The sequence below is a fragment of the Pelophylax lessonae genome, assembly GCF_965119305.1.
Source record: "Pelophylax lessonae genome assembly, chromosome: 5".
In the NCBI taxonomy this organism is placed as follows: domain Eukaryota; kingdom Metazoa; phylum Chordata; class Amphibia; order Anura; family Ranidae; genus Pelophylax; species Pelophylax lessonae.
Window position 1 is genome coordinate 528,949,794 of NC_138772.1, and position 16,427 is coordinate 528,966,220.

General features: G+C 45.3%; 1 protein-coding gene across 1 annotated transcript in view; it reads left to right on the top strand.

Moving 5' to 3' along the window:
• The window catches only part of TG (thyroglobulin), a gene marked incomplete at its 5' end in the record, with an annotated part of 481,401 nt that overhangs the window by 179,077 nt on the left and 285,897 nt on the right, over positions 1-16,427 (top strand). Inside the window, 2 exons of the mRNA XM_082259019.1 lie at positions 1,278-1,389; positions 2,912-2,991. Coding sequence (XP_082115145.1) covers positions 1,278-1,389; positions 2,912-2,991 — 192 coding nt within the window. The remainder of the gene's footprint in view (positions 1-1,277; positions 1,390-2,911; positions 2,992-16,427) is intronic.

Genomic DNA, 16,427 nt, shown 5'->3' on the forward strand with positions numbered 1-16,427 from the left:
CAGAGAACTGGGCACAATACTTCTCACTGGGCACAGAGAACTGGGCAAAACACTTCCCACTGGGCATCCATGACTGGGCACAATATTTCTTACTAGGCTCCAGGAACTGGGCACAATACCTCCCACTGAGGATCTACAACTGGGCAGAATACTTCTCACTAGGAACCAGGAACTGGGCACAATACTTCACACCGGGCATCTACAACTTGGAAGAATACTTCTCAATGACAGCAGGGATTTGGGAAAATACTTTCCATTAGCCACTGACTGGGCAAAATATTTTATTTACCAGGCACCAGGAACTGAGAAAAATAGTTACTGGTGGCCATTTGTGTTTGGGTCAAGCACTTTCTTCTGGAAACCAAAGACTGGGCAGATACTTCCTATTAGGCATATACTACACACTGGACATCAAGTAATGGACAGATACATCACACTGAACATCAGACAGAAGGCAAATACTTTTCACTAGGGTTCAGGGACTGGGCAAACATTCCTCAATTGGCATCAGGGACATTGCAAATACTTCACACTAGGCAATAAGAACTGGGCAAATACTTTTACAATGGACACCAGGGAGTGGGAAGATAAGTCACACTGGGCCTAAGGAACTAGGCAAATGCTTTATAATAGACATCATGGACTAGGCAAATACTTCACACTGGGTGTCGGGAGTTGGCAAAATAATTTCCACTAAACACCAACAACCTGACCACTGTTGTCAAAAAGTATTGGCAATTTTTCCCATTTCGTCCGATGGACTTGCAGGCTATATTTTACTCCATGAAATCAGCACATCAGCGACTAGACACAATATTTTTGCTGTTTTTTGTGAAAACATCATTGACTACAAAGAAACACATGGTAGGCGTACTGATATCGAGTGCCAGTTACCCTTACAGCCGAAATCAAAAACAGGACACGTGAACTGTAAAGTTAAATTGGGGCCAATGAGGTGTGCGCCATGTGTGTAGGCTACAGAGTTCTATAAAATGTTTACTTTAATTCACTCCTTACAGTTTAGTAAGCACTAGTCCCGGCTGGAGTAGAGTAATCATAGTTGGTCAGTTGCTCGGTACTTCATCTATTTTGTATTCTTTTCATGGAATGCAAGCCGTTCGGTATTGCCTTGATACTGCTGTGCTGATCTAGTATATGCATTGTCTATTTATGTTTTCATGGGAAATTTGTGTTTTTCTCTGATATACCTTAAATAAAGGTTTTACAAAAATATGGAGCCGTATATATTGGATGCTGAGTGTTTTTCCTTTCTGCAGAGACTCTCAGTAATAAAGTAAAAAACTTCTACGTACATGTGCCGTACCGCAAGCTGGCGGAGATCACTGTGAGAAACCGGATAATAGTGACCGGGGAAAGTGTTTCTAAAGGGTAAGTTATGAATCCGCAGACACAATAAAATCATGTCAAATCACAGTATAAAAGATTAGGTTTTCCAAAGTGAATAGATACCCAACATGTCAAGCCTTAAAATTGTGTACGCCCATTAAACAGTAGCATACGTCTGTACCCTAAATTTACCATAGGTGATGCTTTAAAAGCTCCTACAGGTCATCAGTTTAGATTTAACCATGAATAATGGACCTAGTATTATTACTTTAACTATGGCATACAGGTCCGGACTGGCCATAGGGCACACCGGGCATTTGCCCGATGGGCCGGGGGCCTCCGGGCTTCATGTCCTAAGAAGAGCGGCCTGTTGATGACCAGGCCACGCAGCTGGAGGTAAGCTGTGACTTCGGTCCGAACAGGGCTAACACAGACCATGGCCGCCGCTCACTTCCCGCTATTAAGCCATGCCTAAAGCAGGCCTGGCGCCAGCAAACTAGGTGGTGCAGAAGAAGGCAGGAGAGACGACACACAGGAGGCACCTGCAGGGGACAGAAGCCTCCCAGGCTGGCCGCTGGAGATACAGCTGCACTCAAGGGACAACAGCGGGCTCTCTCCTAACACCGTCCGGCACACTGTGACAGCTGCACTGGGGTAGAAAGGGCCTTCACACACTGGGAAGAAGGTGAGCGCACTGAACCCTAAACTGATCTGGTGTGTGTTACCGCCAAAGTCCCTCTCTGTAGTGGCAGGATTGGGGATGTCTCTTTGCTGAGATATCTCTTTGCTGCACTAGGGATGCCTCTTTGCTAGACTAGGGATGTCTCTTTGCTGGACTAGGGATGTCTCTTTGCTGGACTAGGGATGTCTCTTTGCTGGACTAGGGATGTCTCTTTGCTGGATTAGGGTTGTCTCTTTGCTGGATTATGGATGTCTCTTTGCTGGATTAGTGATGTCTCTTTGCTGGACTAGGGATGTCTCTTTGCTGGACTAGGGATGTCTCTTTGCTGGATTATGGATGTATCTTTGCTGTTCTGCTCATGTCCCACCTTTCTTCCACTAAAGCTAATAGAGCTCAGTTAGTGCCTCACAAGCATCTTCCCCAGAAAGTGACAGCAGAAACTGGAAGTGACGCTATTCACTTCTTTGTTCTTACTAGGTAGGGAAGATAAGCGTATGGACATTCACTGGTCTACCTCCCCTCTATCTGAGAACACCCGCCATGCTGGTCCCAGGCTCGCAAGTGGGACAATGGAGGCTGGATGCATGGAAGCGTGGGGGGATGCTATAGAGCCACCTGATTACTTTCATCTGTCAGTGCTGTAGCAGCCAGGAGGTTTTTTTTGTGGTTTTTAACTCCCCTATACAGGTATTATTGCTAACCTCTCCATCTGAAAATGCAAGTTGCATGGCTGCCATGCTGACCCTCCTACTTCAAAACTTTGAATCGGAGGGAGAGCTTTATGCTAGAGATACATGTAGCCAGTTGCTGTCCCGGGGATAGAAAAAAACACTACTAGTTGATAACCACTAAAATAAATTGTATTTTTTGTGTCCCCCTTAGATTTTTCCTGTGTGAGCTCCACTGTGATGCTGACCCATGCTGTAGAGGGTTTGGATACATACAGAGGCCTGACATACAAGGTATGTATATGTGTGGACACTGGGGTCACATGTTCAACATTATAGGATATGTCAGGGCAAAGAAAAAAATGTTTAAGTACATCTCTCTTTATATGAACATTTGCACGCTATATCTTCGTACCCCCTCCTCCAAAAAAATACACAAAACACAAATAGGCACTGTACATATGGTGATTATGGATGAAGCCCTTCTCAACGTGTTTCACTTGATGCTTCCTCAGGAGTCGGGTGAACAGTTGCTCATGGATATATGAAGAACCCACCCAGACAAGTGTACCTGGGCCAGGGGGGTTCCCCTTACATCAATGAGCCAATGTATGAACATGTTTGCACCCCACTTCTGAGGAAACAACAAGCTAAACAAACCCCCCTCCAAAAAGAAATCAAGAGTGTAATACACAAAACACAAGTAAGCGCCGTACATATGGAGATTATAGATGAAGCCCTTCTCAACGTGTTTCACTTGTTGCTTCCTTATATCCCAGGTAAATCAGTATGGGTGGGTTCTTCATACATTGATACCTACCTTAGAACAAAGCCCCCACAGTGGCGCCTGGTCACCTCTGAGGGAGCTGACATGTTCCCCCGGCGTTTCTTCTGGGCTCCGGCGCTTTGGCGCTTTGAGTGACCGGAACAGCGATGACATCACCCTCGCTTCCGGTTTGAAGTTTCGGAACAATACGCCAGACCTTCAGAGCGCATGCACCGCTAATGTCAGCGGTTGCATACAGGGTGAATATCTTCTAAATGGTGTATGTTTAGGGCAGGGATCCTCAAACTACGGCCCCCCAGCTGTTGCGGAACTACATGTCCAATGAGGCATTGAAAACTCTCACATTTACAGACATGACTAGGCATGATGGGAATTGTAGTTCCTGAACAACTGGGGCCATAGTTTGAAGACACTTGGTTTAGGGGATATTCATTGTACTTACATGTAGGTAAAAAAAAAAAGTCAACCGCTTTAGGCTGGCCATGTGATTTGTTCAGCCAATCAATAAATGACATGTTATTTGTCTTTTTGATAATTCAGAGATTGGTTTATTAGAACCGATCATTAATTGTATAGCCACCTTTCTTTAAAAATGGAAAGATCTATTAAAAATTATCACTTAATTGATCTGAATTATGATTGAATCTCCTGAAACTGCAGGTTTGTTTGAATGATCAGAAGCAGCTGACAAAATAAAAAAATTGAAATTAGGGTTCAAATTGATTGGGAGGGAGCTCAACATATTGATGTTTGCTTTGTGATTTCCATTCAATTTGATAATTTTGGTTGCCCTAATTGATTGTATTATCATACTTTTACAGTATCTCACAAAAGTGAGTACACCCCTCATATTTTTGTAAATATTTTATTATATCTTTTCATGTGACAACACTGAAGAAATTACACTTTGCTACAATGTAAAGTAGTGAGTGTACAGCTTGTATAACAGTGTAAATTTGCTGTCCCCCTCAAAATAACTCAACACACAGCCATTAATGTCTAAACTACTGGCAACAAAAGTGAGTACACCCCTAAGTGGAAATGTCCAAATTAGGTCCAATTAGCCATTACCCCCCCCCCCCCCCAGTGTCATGTGACCCGTTAGTGTTATAAGGTCTCAGGTGTGAATGGGAAGCAGATGTGTTAAATTTCACTCTCACTCTCTCATACTGGTCAGTGGAAGTTCAACATGGCACCTCATGGCAAAGAACTCTCTGAGGACCTGAAAAAAAGAATTACTGCTCTACATAAAGATGGCCTAGGCTATAAGAAGATTGCCAAGACCCTGAAACTGAGCTATAGGGCCAAGACTGTACAGCGGTTTAACAGAACAGGTTCCACTCAGAACAGGCCTCGCCATGGTCTATGAAAGAAGTTGAGGTCATGTGCTCAGCGTCATATCCAGAAGTTGTCTTTGGGAAATAGACGTATGAGTGCTGCCAGCATTGCTGCAGAGGTTAAAGGGGTATGGGGGGGGGGTCAGCCTGTCAGTGCTCAGACCATACACCGCACACTGCATCAAATTGGTCTTCATGGCTGTCGTCCCAGAAGGAAGCCTCTTCTAAAGATGATGCACAAGAAAGCCCGCAAACAGTTTGCTGAAGACAAGCAAACTAAGGATTTGGATTACTGGAACCATGTCCTTAGGTCTGATGAGACCAAGATATACTTATTTGGTTCAGATAATGTCAAGTGTGTGTGGCGGCAATCAGATGAGGAGTACAAAGACAAGTGTGTCTTGCCTACAGTCAATCATGGTGGTGGGAGTGTCATGGTCTGGGGCTGCATGAGTGCTGCCGGCACTGGGGAGCTACAGTGTATTGAGGGAACCATGAATGGCAACATGTATAGTGACATACTGAAGCAGAGCATGATCCCCTCCCTTCGGAGACTTGCCACAGGGTAGTATTCCAACATGATAATGACTCCAAACACACCTCCAAGAGGACCACTGCCTTGCTAAAGAAGCTGAGGGTAAAGGTGATGGACTGGCCAAGCATGTCTCCAGACCTAAATCCTATTGAGCATCTGTGGGGCATCCTCAAAAGGAAGGCGGAGGAGCACAAGGTCTCTAACATCCACCAGCTCTGTGATGTTGTCATGGAGGAGTGGAAGAGGACTCCAGTGGCAACCTGTGAAGCTCTGGTGATCTCCATGCCCAAGAGGGTTAAGGCAGTGCTGGAAAATAATGGTGGCCACACAAAATATTGACACTTTGGGCACAATTTGGACATATTCACTTAGGGGTGTACTCACTTTTGTTGCCAACGGTTTAGACATTAATGGCTGTGTGTTGAGTTATTCTGGGGGGACAGCAAATATACACTGTTATACAAGCTGTACACTCACTACTTTACATTGTAGCAAAGTGTCATTTCTTCAGTGTTGTCACATGAAAAGATAGAATAAAATATTTACAAAAATGTGTGGGGTGTACTCACCTTTGTGAGATACTGTATGTGTGTGGCCACTAAATTAACAATGTATTTTTTTTTTTTTGAAGATCTGCATTTCCGTCAATTGGAATTAAAATGCAGCCCGGTGTGAATGAGCCTCTGATGTAAAAAAATGAACCTTTTGTGCGTTATTAGCTCGGAGCTACCCGTCTCAGGTTTACATCTCCTCCAGGTTTAATAGAGAGAGCGGAGATGGAGAACAGGTGTGCTACCCAGCACAAAGCACTTCTATCTCCACCGCTTCGGGGTGTTAACTGAGTCATCGGAAAAGCAATGAACAATGTGCTTACTAGCTGCTAATCCATCAGTAGAAGATAGATATGTAATACGCTAAAGTCTGCTGCCAAAACACAGGGCTTAGACGAGAAAACAATACATTAAAAAGATTGCCGTTTGACAAGCTTACCTACAGGAATGCTGAATACGACAGAGGTGACTGTTTAAGACAGAACTCCAGCAAAAAAAAGAAGAATTAAATAAAAAATAGCCCATTAAAAATAAAATAAGCAGCTTTTGTTGCAATTCTAACCTTCAATCAGGAGCTGTCACCTGCAGTAATTCCATTCCACCACTAAATGGCGCCGGCCTTCCAGGCTAAATGACAGGCAGTATCATGCAAGTCACTTCCTTTAAGCCCTGGCTGTCATTGACCTGCCCCCTGAGCCCGGGCTGACTATATTACAGCACTAAATGGTGCTCACACATAATGTTAGCTCTGTTTAGTGCAGGAGTAAGGACTGCCCAATTGTTACAGTTGGACAAGAAGAAGAACTCATGAAAGTACTAGACTAGCAAGAGGACTGCTGAATTAACGATATACAAGAGATCTTCAAAAAGTTTCCACACTTTTATTTATATATACTGTGTATATAAATAAATATATATATATATATATATATATATATATATATATAAAACTTACAGTGAGAGAAAAAAGTATTTGATCCCCTGCTGATTTTGTACGTTTGCCCACTGGCAAAAAAATGATCAGTCTATATATTTATTGGTAGAGACAGAATAACAACAACAATAACATACAACAAAATCCAGAAGAACTCATTTCAAAGTTATAAATTGATTTGCATTTTAATGAGTGAAATAAGTATTTGACCCCTTCACAATACATGACTTAGTACTTGGTGGCAAAACCTTTGTTGGCATCACAGAGGTCAGACGTTTCTTGTAGTTGGCCACCAGGTTTGCACACATCTCAGGAAGGATTTTGTCCCACTCCTCTTTGCAGATCCTCTCCAAGTTACTAAGGTTTCAAGGCTGACGTCTAGAATCATCTTGTGGTGAACCCTCTGTATTCACTCTGGTGAAGTCTTCTCCTGATTGTTGACTTTGACACACATACACCTACCTCCTGGAGAGTGTTCTTGATCTGGCCAACTGTTGTGAAGGGTGTTTTCTTCACCAGGGAAAGAATTCTTCGGTCATCCACCACAGTTGTTTTCTGTGGTCTTCCGGGTCTTTTGGTGTTGCTGAGCTCACCGGTGCGTTCTTTCTTTTTAAGGATGTTCCAAACAGTTGATTTGGCCACACCTCATGTTATCTATGTTATTTGCTATCTCTCTGATGGGTTTGTTTTGTTTTTTCAGCCTAATGATGGCTTGCTTCACTGATAGTGACAGCTCTTTGGATCTCATATTGAGAGTTGACAGCAACAGATTCCAAATGCAAATAGCACACTTGAAATGAACTCTGGACCTTTTATCTGCTCCTTGTAAATGGGATAATGAGGGAATAACACACACCTGACCATGGAACAGCTGAGCAGCCAATTGTCCCATTACTTTTTGTCCCTTAAAAAGTGGGAGGCACATATACAAACTGTTGTAATTCCTACACCTTTCTTCTGATTTGGATGCAAATACCCTCAAATTATTCTTGTTTGTTTCATTTCAAATCCATTGTGGTGGTGTATAGAGCCAAAAAGATTAGAATTGTGTCGATGTCCCAATATTTATGGACCTGACTGTATATGATTAAGGTCTGGAGACTGGCTAGGCCACTCCAGGACCTTAATGTGCTTCTTCTTGAGCCACCTCTTTGTTGCCTTGGCTGTGTGTCTTGGGTCATTGTCATGCTAGAATACCCATCCACAACCCAATTTCAATGCCCTGGCTAAGGGAAGGAGGTTCTCACTTAAGATTTGACGGTACATGGCTCCATCCATCGTCCCTTTGATGCAGTGAGGTTGTCCTGTCCCCTTAGCAGAAAAAACACCCCCAAAGCATAATGTTTCCACCTCCATGTTTGATTGTGGGCATGGTGTTCTTGGGGTCATAGGCAGCATTCCTCCTCCTCCAAAAACGGCAAGTTAAGTTGATGCCAAAGAGTTCGATTTTGGTCTCATCTGCCCACAACACTTTCACCCAGTTCTACTCTGAATCATTCAGATGTTCATTATCAAACTTCAGACAGGCCTTCACATGTGCTTTCTTGAGCGGGGGGGGGGGGGGACCTTGCAGGCGCTGCAGGATTTCAGTCCTTCAATTGTTTTCTTGGTGACTATGGTTCCAGCTGCCTTGAGATCATTCACAAGGTTCTCCCGTGTAGTTCTGGGCTGATTCCTCACCGTTCTCATGATCATTAAAACCTCATGAGGTGAGATCTTGCATGGAGCCCCCAACCGAGGGAGAATGACAGTTATTTTGTGTTTCTTCCATTTGCAAATAATCCAGCCTTGTGTAGCTCTCTTGTCCCTGACATCCTTGGACAGCTCTTTGGTCTTGGCCATGGTGGAGAGATTGGAATCTGATTGATTGCTTCTGTGGACAGGTGTCTTTTATACAGGTAACAAGCTGATATTAGGAGCACTCCCTTTAAGAGAGTGCTCCTAATCTCAGCTCATTACCTGTATAGAAGACACCTGGGAGCCAGAGATCTTGCTGATTGATGGGGGATCAAACACTTATTTCACACATTAGAATGCAAATCAATTTATAACTTTTTTGAAATGCGTTTTTCTGATTATTTCTGTAGTTATTCTGTCTCTCACTGTTACCTGTTCCTGACTGCCTGCCGCAGATATACTGCGGCAGGCAGGCCCTCCTGTGCAAACCGACCTAGCACTAAGTCAGTCGCGCGCCTGCTGCTAAGGAGCAAGCGCACGCCGGAAGCAGCGCGCTCCCTCCCCCACTCGACAGCAGGGACCCGATGCATGGGGCAGGTGGCTCCGATTGCCGACGGTCACCTGCGATCGCTCCCCGCTGAGAGAGAAGGACGGTCTGCGGTTGTAAACACAGCTGACCGTTCTTCTCCCTAGAATGATCACTGAGCGCCTGTGATCCTTCTATATAGGATCACAGGTCTCTATGGTCATTTCACAAGCCCCTCCCCCCACAGTTAGAATCACTCCCCTAGGCTTACATTTAACCCTTTAATCACTCACTGTGTTAACCCCTTCCCTGCCAGTGTCATTATTACAGTAACAGTGCATATTTTTATCACTGATTACTGTAGTAATGTCACTGGTCCCCCCCCAAAAGTGTCAAAAATGTCAGTTAGGGGTCCAATCTGTCGGCCGCAATGTCGCAGTTCCGCTAAAAATCGCTTATCGCCGCCATTACTAGTTTAAAAAAAAAACAATAAAAATGACATAAATCTTTCTCGTAGTTAGTAGACGCAATAACTTTTGTGCAAACCAATCAAAATACGCTTATTGCAATATTTTTTAACCAAAATATGTAGCAGAAAAGAAATTGGCCTAAAATGAAAAAAAAACTAGATTTTTAAATATTTTTTTTTTGGGAATGTTATATAGTAGGGTTGAGCGGACACCTAGATGTCCGTGTTCGACGGGTTCGGCCGAACTTTAAAAAAAAGTCCGGGTCCGTGTCCCGGACTTTTACCGAACTTTTCCCGGACACCGAACCCCATTGAAGTCAATGGGGACCCGAACTTTAAGGCACTAAAATGGCTCTAAAACACCAAAGGAAAGGGCTAGAGTGCTGCAAATGGCAGCAAAACGTAATTAAGAGCATGGCAAGTGCTCTGCAAACAAATGTGGATAGGGAAATAACTTAAAACAACAAAAAAAAACAGAAAAATAAAACAATGTTCTTCTTCATCTCTGAAGGACGAGGCCCATATGGAGTAGGAGGGAGGTTGAGGTGGTGGTGGATGTGGCGGTGACATAGGCGTGCGCACAGGGTGTGCTGGGTGTGCCTGGGCACACCCTAATCACCTAGGGCACATAGCATTGCCAGTGAGGAGATGGGAAAGATCTCCCTGGGACCTGCTCTGCTCTATTTCTCCTTGCCTACAGGTACATGGCCCCGATACATTACTCTCCCTGCTGGCAAACACATGCATGTGTATTTCAACTTTGGGGTGCACACCTTAATGCAATAGGCTGCGCACACCTATGGGCGGTGTAGGTGGAAGCGGCGGTGGAGGAGGACCAGGGCCGGATTAACAGCATCATGGGCTTGGTGCTGAGGATTTTGAAGGGCCTTAAGGGCCGTGCCTTGCCATGCACCCAGAGGAGGAAGGGTGCAGCCATGCATGCCTAATTCAACATGGGATGCTGTCTCTGAAGCCCATAAACACATCCATGCATCGCCAACTGTCCCTCCTTGTCCGGCCTTCGCGCTGTGTGGGGAGGTTCTGAGGGTGCTGCCTGGGGAAGCGAGCATAGAAGCCAGACTTCTGTGTTTACAAGTGACAGAAGAGCGGTAACAGTGAATATGGCCAACCCGGGGCCTATATAAAAGGTAGGGGCCTGGAGCTGCAGCTCCAATAGCCCCTACATTAATCTGGCCCTGAGGAGGAGGACGAGGTAGCCAACACTGCTTCTTTTCAAAAATTTTAAATGAGGGTACACCCCAAAAGAGTGAGAAAGAGCAAAAATGGAACAATGGGTGGGTAAGGTCGGTATCCATTGCTATTCTGCATAAGGTACGGAAAAGTCCCGTGGGATCCATGCCTGGTTCATTTTAATGAACGTGAGCTTGTCCACATTGTCTCTGGACAGGCGGCTGCGCTTGTCTGTTATAACGCCCCCAGCCGTGCTAAATACCCGTTCAGATAATACACTGGCTGCAGGGCACGCCAGCACCTCCAAGGCGTAAAGGGCAAGCTCAGGCCATGTGCCCAATTTGGAGACCCAGAAGTTGAAGGGGGCAGACCCGTCATTCACTACATGTAGGCGTGTGCACACATACTGCTCCACCATGTTGGTAAAATGCTGCCTCCTGCTAAGACGTTCCATCTGAGCTGCTGGTGCTGCTGTTTGTTGTGGCGTGCTGACAAAGCTTTTCCACATTTCGGCCATGCTAACCCTGCCTTCTGAGGTGCTGGCGGTGCCCTGGTTGCGTTGGCGACCTCCTCCTCCTCCTCCTCTGCCTTGTGCTTCCACTGTGGCCCCGCTGTCAGATGGGAATGCCAGCAGCATGGCGTCTACCAGCGTGCGCTTGTACTCGCGCATCTTGCGATCGCGCTCCAGTGAGTGAATTAAGGACGGTACGTTGTCCTTGTAACGGGGATCCAGCAGCGTGGCCACCCAGTAATCAGCACAAGTTAGAATGTGGGCAACTCGGCGGTCGTTGTGGAGACACTGCAGCATGTAATCGCTCATGTGTGCCAGGCTGCCCAGAGGCAACGAAAGGCTGTCCTCTGTGGGAGGTGTATCGTCCGTGTCCTCTGTATCCCCCCAGCCACGCACCAGTGATGGCCATGAGCTGGCCTGGGTGCCACCCTGCTGTGAACATGGTTCCATCTCCTCCTCCAGCTCCTCCTCCTCCTCATCCTCCTCATCCTCCAGAACTGTGCCCCTGCTGGACAATTGCGTCCCTGGCGTTTGCGTGTGCAGGAACCCACCCTCGGAGCCCCTTGCGAATGACTGCCCTGAAAGCCTTGGAAATGTTACCTCTTCATCCTCCTCCTCCTCCTCATCCTGTGCCACATCCTCTTCCATCATCGCCCGAATTGTTTTTTCAAGGAGGCATAGAAGTGGGATAGTTAACCACTTACCGCCCGCCCGCCGTCATATGACGGCGGGACGGTGCGGCTATTATCCTGGGCGGACGTCATATGACGTCCGCCCATTCAAGCACGGCAGGCGCGCGATCGCGGGCGCGCCGCCGTGCACTGCCGGTGTCGGTGTGTCCCCGGGACACAGCCGGTCACCGGCAGGGGGGAAACAGCCAATAGGCATGGCTGTTTCCCACGTGATCGGCTGTGTTCCAATGACACAGCCGATCACAATGGAGGCGGCCGGGAGATGACCGCGCATGCGCGATCGGGAGCGCGCAGCGCGGTCATGTCGGTGGCACTGTGTTCCGTAGGAACACAGCTGTCACCGGCGGTAGTAAACAGTCACTGACAGTGACTGTTTACTATGTGATCGGCTGTGAATCCATTCACAGCCGATCACAAAATGTAAACACAGAGCAGTAACTCACTGTTACTAGCTCTTCTCTCCTCATACAGTTTCCAGTATGAGGGGAGAAGAGCTAGAAATAGTGAGTTACTGCTCTGTACACATGTACAAAGTAAAATCACACTAAAATCACAGTAATAAAGGTCCCCCCACACAGTCCTCAGCCCCCCCCAATGTCACCTGTCACCCAACAGTCACCTCATCAGTGCCCAGAAATTGACACCCATAACGTTCACATGTGAGCGCAGCGATCGCGGGCAAAATCACCGCGATTCTGCCCGCGATCCGGAAATCATTGCAAATTGCGGGACGCCTGTGCGTTGCCCGTGATTTGCAATAGCACCCCAAACGCTGTGCGATGTTGCCGCCATTTCCGCCTGCCGAATCGCAGTAACATCGCGCAAACATCGCATGACGCCCAAAAAAGTACAAGAGTTTCTTTGGGGCGTCATGCGTTGTTTGCGTGATGTTACCGCGATTCGGCAGGCGGAAATCGCAGCAACATCGCACAGCGGGCAACGCACAGGCGTCCCGCCATTTGCAATGATTTCTGGATCACGGGCAGAATCGCAGTGATTCTGCCCGTGATCGCTACGCTCACATGTGAATGTAGCCTAAAGTTCACCGGTCACCAGAGACTGCCATCAGTACCGCCGTGCACCATCGCCCGTCACCTGTCACCCATCAGTGACCATCGCCCCGTCACCTGTCACCCCATCAATCACCGTCACCTGTCACCCCATCAGTCATCGTCATCTGTCACCCCATCAGTCATCGTAACCTGTCACCCCATCAGTCATCGTCACCTGTCACCCCATCAGTCACCGTCATCTGTCACCCTATCAATCATCGTCACTTGACACCCCATCAGTGATCGTCACTTGTCACCCCATCAATCATCGTCACATGTCACCCGGTCAGTGATTGTCATCTGTCACCTCATCAATCATCGTCACCTGTCACCTCATCAATCATCATCACCTGTCACCCCATCAGTCATCATCACCTGTCACCCCATCCGTCATCGTCACCTGTCACCCCATCAGTCATCGTCACCTGTCACCCCATCAGTCATCGTCACCTGTTTGCCATATACATGCAATCACTTACTGACCGCCTAACGACTATATGCGTCGGCCATTAAAAGCTAAATACTGGGGTTATGGCAGAAGATAGCCCCCATAACCCCGGTATTTTTTGAAACGGCGGGCGGTCGGCTTTCAGATAAGGGTGGTCCCAGTGGCGGATTCGCCGCGGAATTACCCTTACGGTGCAGGGGAAGAGGTGCCCCCCCCCCCTCCTGCCGCGTCCCAGACGTTTTCCCAGCTTACCGGACCCGCCGGCAGCGGGGAAAACTATCCGGTCCCGGATCCTCAGAGACAGGAAGTCGAGTGAGGGCAAGATGGCCCTCACTCAACTCTATGGTCTTGGAGGACCGGAGCTACGTCAAAAGACGTTGCCTAGCAACCGGTTTAAAGGGCCGCTTTTTTTTTTTGCTTTTTTTTTTTTCCTCTTTCAACAATTTTTTTTTTTTTTTTTCTTTTTTAGTGTAGTTGTGAGGTGTGAGGTCTTTTTGACCCCAGATCTCACAATAAAGAGGACCTGTCATGCCTATTTCTATTACAAGGGATGTTTACATTCCTTGTAATAGGAATAAAAATTATCAAAACATTTTTTTTTTTAAACTGTGTAAAAATAAAAAAATAATAAATAAAATAAATAGGAAAAAAAAAAAAAAAAAAAAATTAAAGCGCCCTGTCCCCGTTAGCTCGCGCGCAGAAGCAAACGCATACGCAAGTCCCGCCCACATATGTAAAAGGTGTTCAAACCATACATGTGAGGTATCGCCGCGATCGTTAGAGCGAGAGCAATAATTTAAGCCCTAGACCTCTTCTGTAACTCTAAGCTAGTAACCTGCAGAAATTTTTAAAATGTTGCCTATGGGGATTTTTAAGTACCAATGTTTGGCGCCATTCTGTGAGCATGCGCAATTTTGAAGCATGACATGTTGGGTATCTAATTACTCGGCGTAACATTATCGTTCACATTATGGAAAAAAAAATTGCTAAATTTACTGGTTTCTTATTTTTTAGATCAAAAAAGTGATTTTTTTTCCAAAAAATCGCATTTGGAAGACTGCTGCGCAAATATGGTGTGATAAAAAATATTGCAACGATCTCCATTTTATTCTCTAGGGTCTCTGCTAAAAAAAAATATATAATGTTTGGGGGTTCCAAGTAGTTTTCTAGCAAAAAAATGATTTTAGCTTGTAAACACCAAGTGTCAAAAATAGGCCCAGTCTTAAAGTGGATAAATGGACAACTTTGTGTAAAGCGCTACTTGGATGTTAGGCCTATGTATGTGGCCAGGCTGTGAAAAAGTGTTACACATGTGGTATCGCCATACTCAGGAGGAATAGCAGAATGTATTTTGGGGTGCAATTTTTGCTATGTACATGCTATGTGTTAGAAATATTGCATAAATGGACAGCTTTGTGTAAAAAAAAATGTGTTTTCATTTTCTTTCCACATTTTCCAAAAACTTGTGGAAAAAAATGACATATTCAAAAGACTCATTATGCCTCAAAAATTATACGTTGGGGTGTTTGCTTTCCAAAATGGGGTCGTTTTATAGGGGTTTCCATTGTCCTGGTGCTCCAGGGCCTTCAAAAGTACGATAGGTTGTCAGGAAATTATATGTGAAATTTGTGCTCCTAGAATGCCGGACGGTGCTGGTTGGATGTTAGGCCTCTGTATGTGGCCAGGCTGTGAAAAAGTCTCACACATGTGGTATCGCCATACTCAGAAGGAGTAGTAGAATGTGTTTTGGGGTGTAGTTGCAAGTATACATGTGCTGTGTGAGAGAAATAACCTGTTAATACGGCAATTTGTAAAAAAAAATAAAAAAAAAAAAAAAAATCTTCATTTTGCAAAGCATTGTGGGAAAAAATGACAACTTCAAAAAACTCACCATGCCCCTTATTAAATACCTTGGAATGTCTACTTTCCAAAAAGGGGTCATTTGGGGGGTATTTGTACTTTCCTGACTTTTTAGTGTCTCAAGAAATGAGATAGGCCTTCAGTACATCAGGTGTGATCAAGTGTGATCAATTTTCAATGATTCGCACCATAGCTTGTGGACTCTATAACTTTCACAAAGACCAAATAATATACACTTACTTGGGTTATTTTTACCAAAGATAAGTAGCAGTATAAATTTTGGCCAAAATTTGTGAAGAAAAATTACTAATTTGCAAAATTTTATGACAGAAACAAAGAAAAATGCGTTTTTTCACAATATTTTCAGTCTTTTTTTATTTATAGCACAAAAAATAAAAAACCCAGTAGTGATTAAATACCATCAAAAGAAAGCTCTATTTGTGTGAAAAAAAGGACACAATTTTTGAATGGGTACAGTGTTGCATGACTGAGTAATTCTTAGTCAAAGTGTGAGAGCGCTGAAAGCTGAAAATCGGTCTGGGCAGGAAGGGGGTGAAAGTGCACTGTAGGTAAGTGGTTAAGCTGAGAACGGCGTCATTGCCACTGGCCATGTTGGTGGAGTACTCAAAACAGCGCAACAAGGCACACAGGTCTCGCATGGAGGCCCAGTTAAATTAAATAGCGGAATAGAAAATATGATCCAAAAAAAGTGTATGTATATCACACGTACACAACCACACTGGGCCCCAATTACTATTGTTTGTACCCCTAAAAGGCTAGATGAGGAGTAGGGGGAGTATGGAACAGGCAGCACCCTCAAACCTTCAGAAGTATGAGATGAACCCCAACAACTTGGAAAGGTGGATCTCTCTCACACGTACCAACACAGACTATCCCCCAATTTAACTGATCCCCAAAGGTTTTTGATTAAATAGCGGAATAGAAAATATGATCCAAAAAAAGTGTATGTATATCACACGTACACAACCACACTAGGCCCCAATTACTATTGTTTGTACCCCTAAAAGGCTAGATGAGGAGTAGGGGGAGTATGGAACAGGCAGCACCCTCAAACCTTCAGAAGTATGAGATGAACCCCAACAACTTGGAAAGGTGGATCTCTCTCACACGTACCAACACAGACTATCCCCCAATTTAAC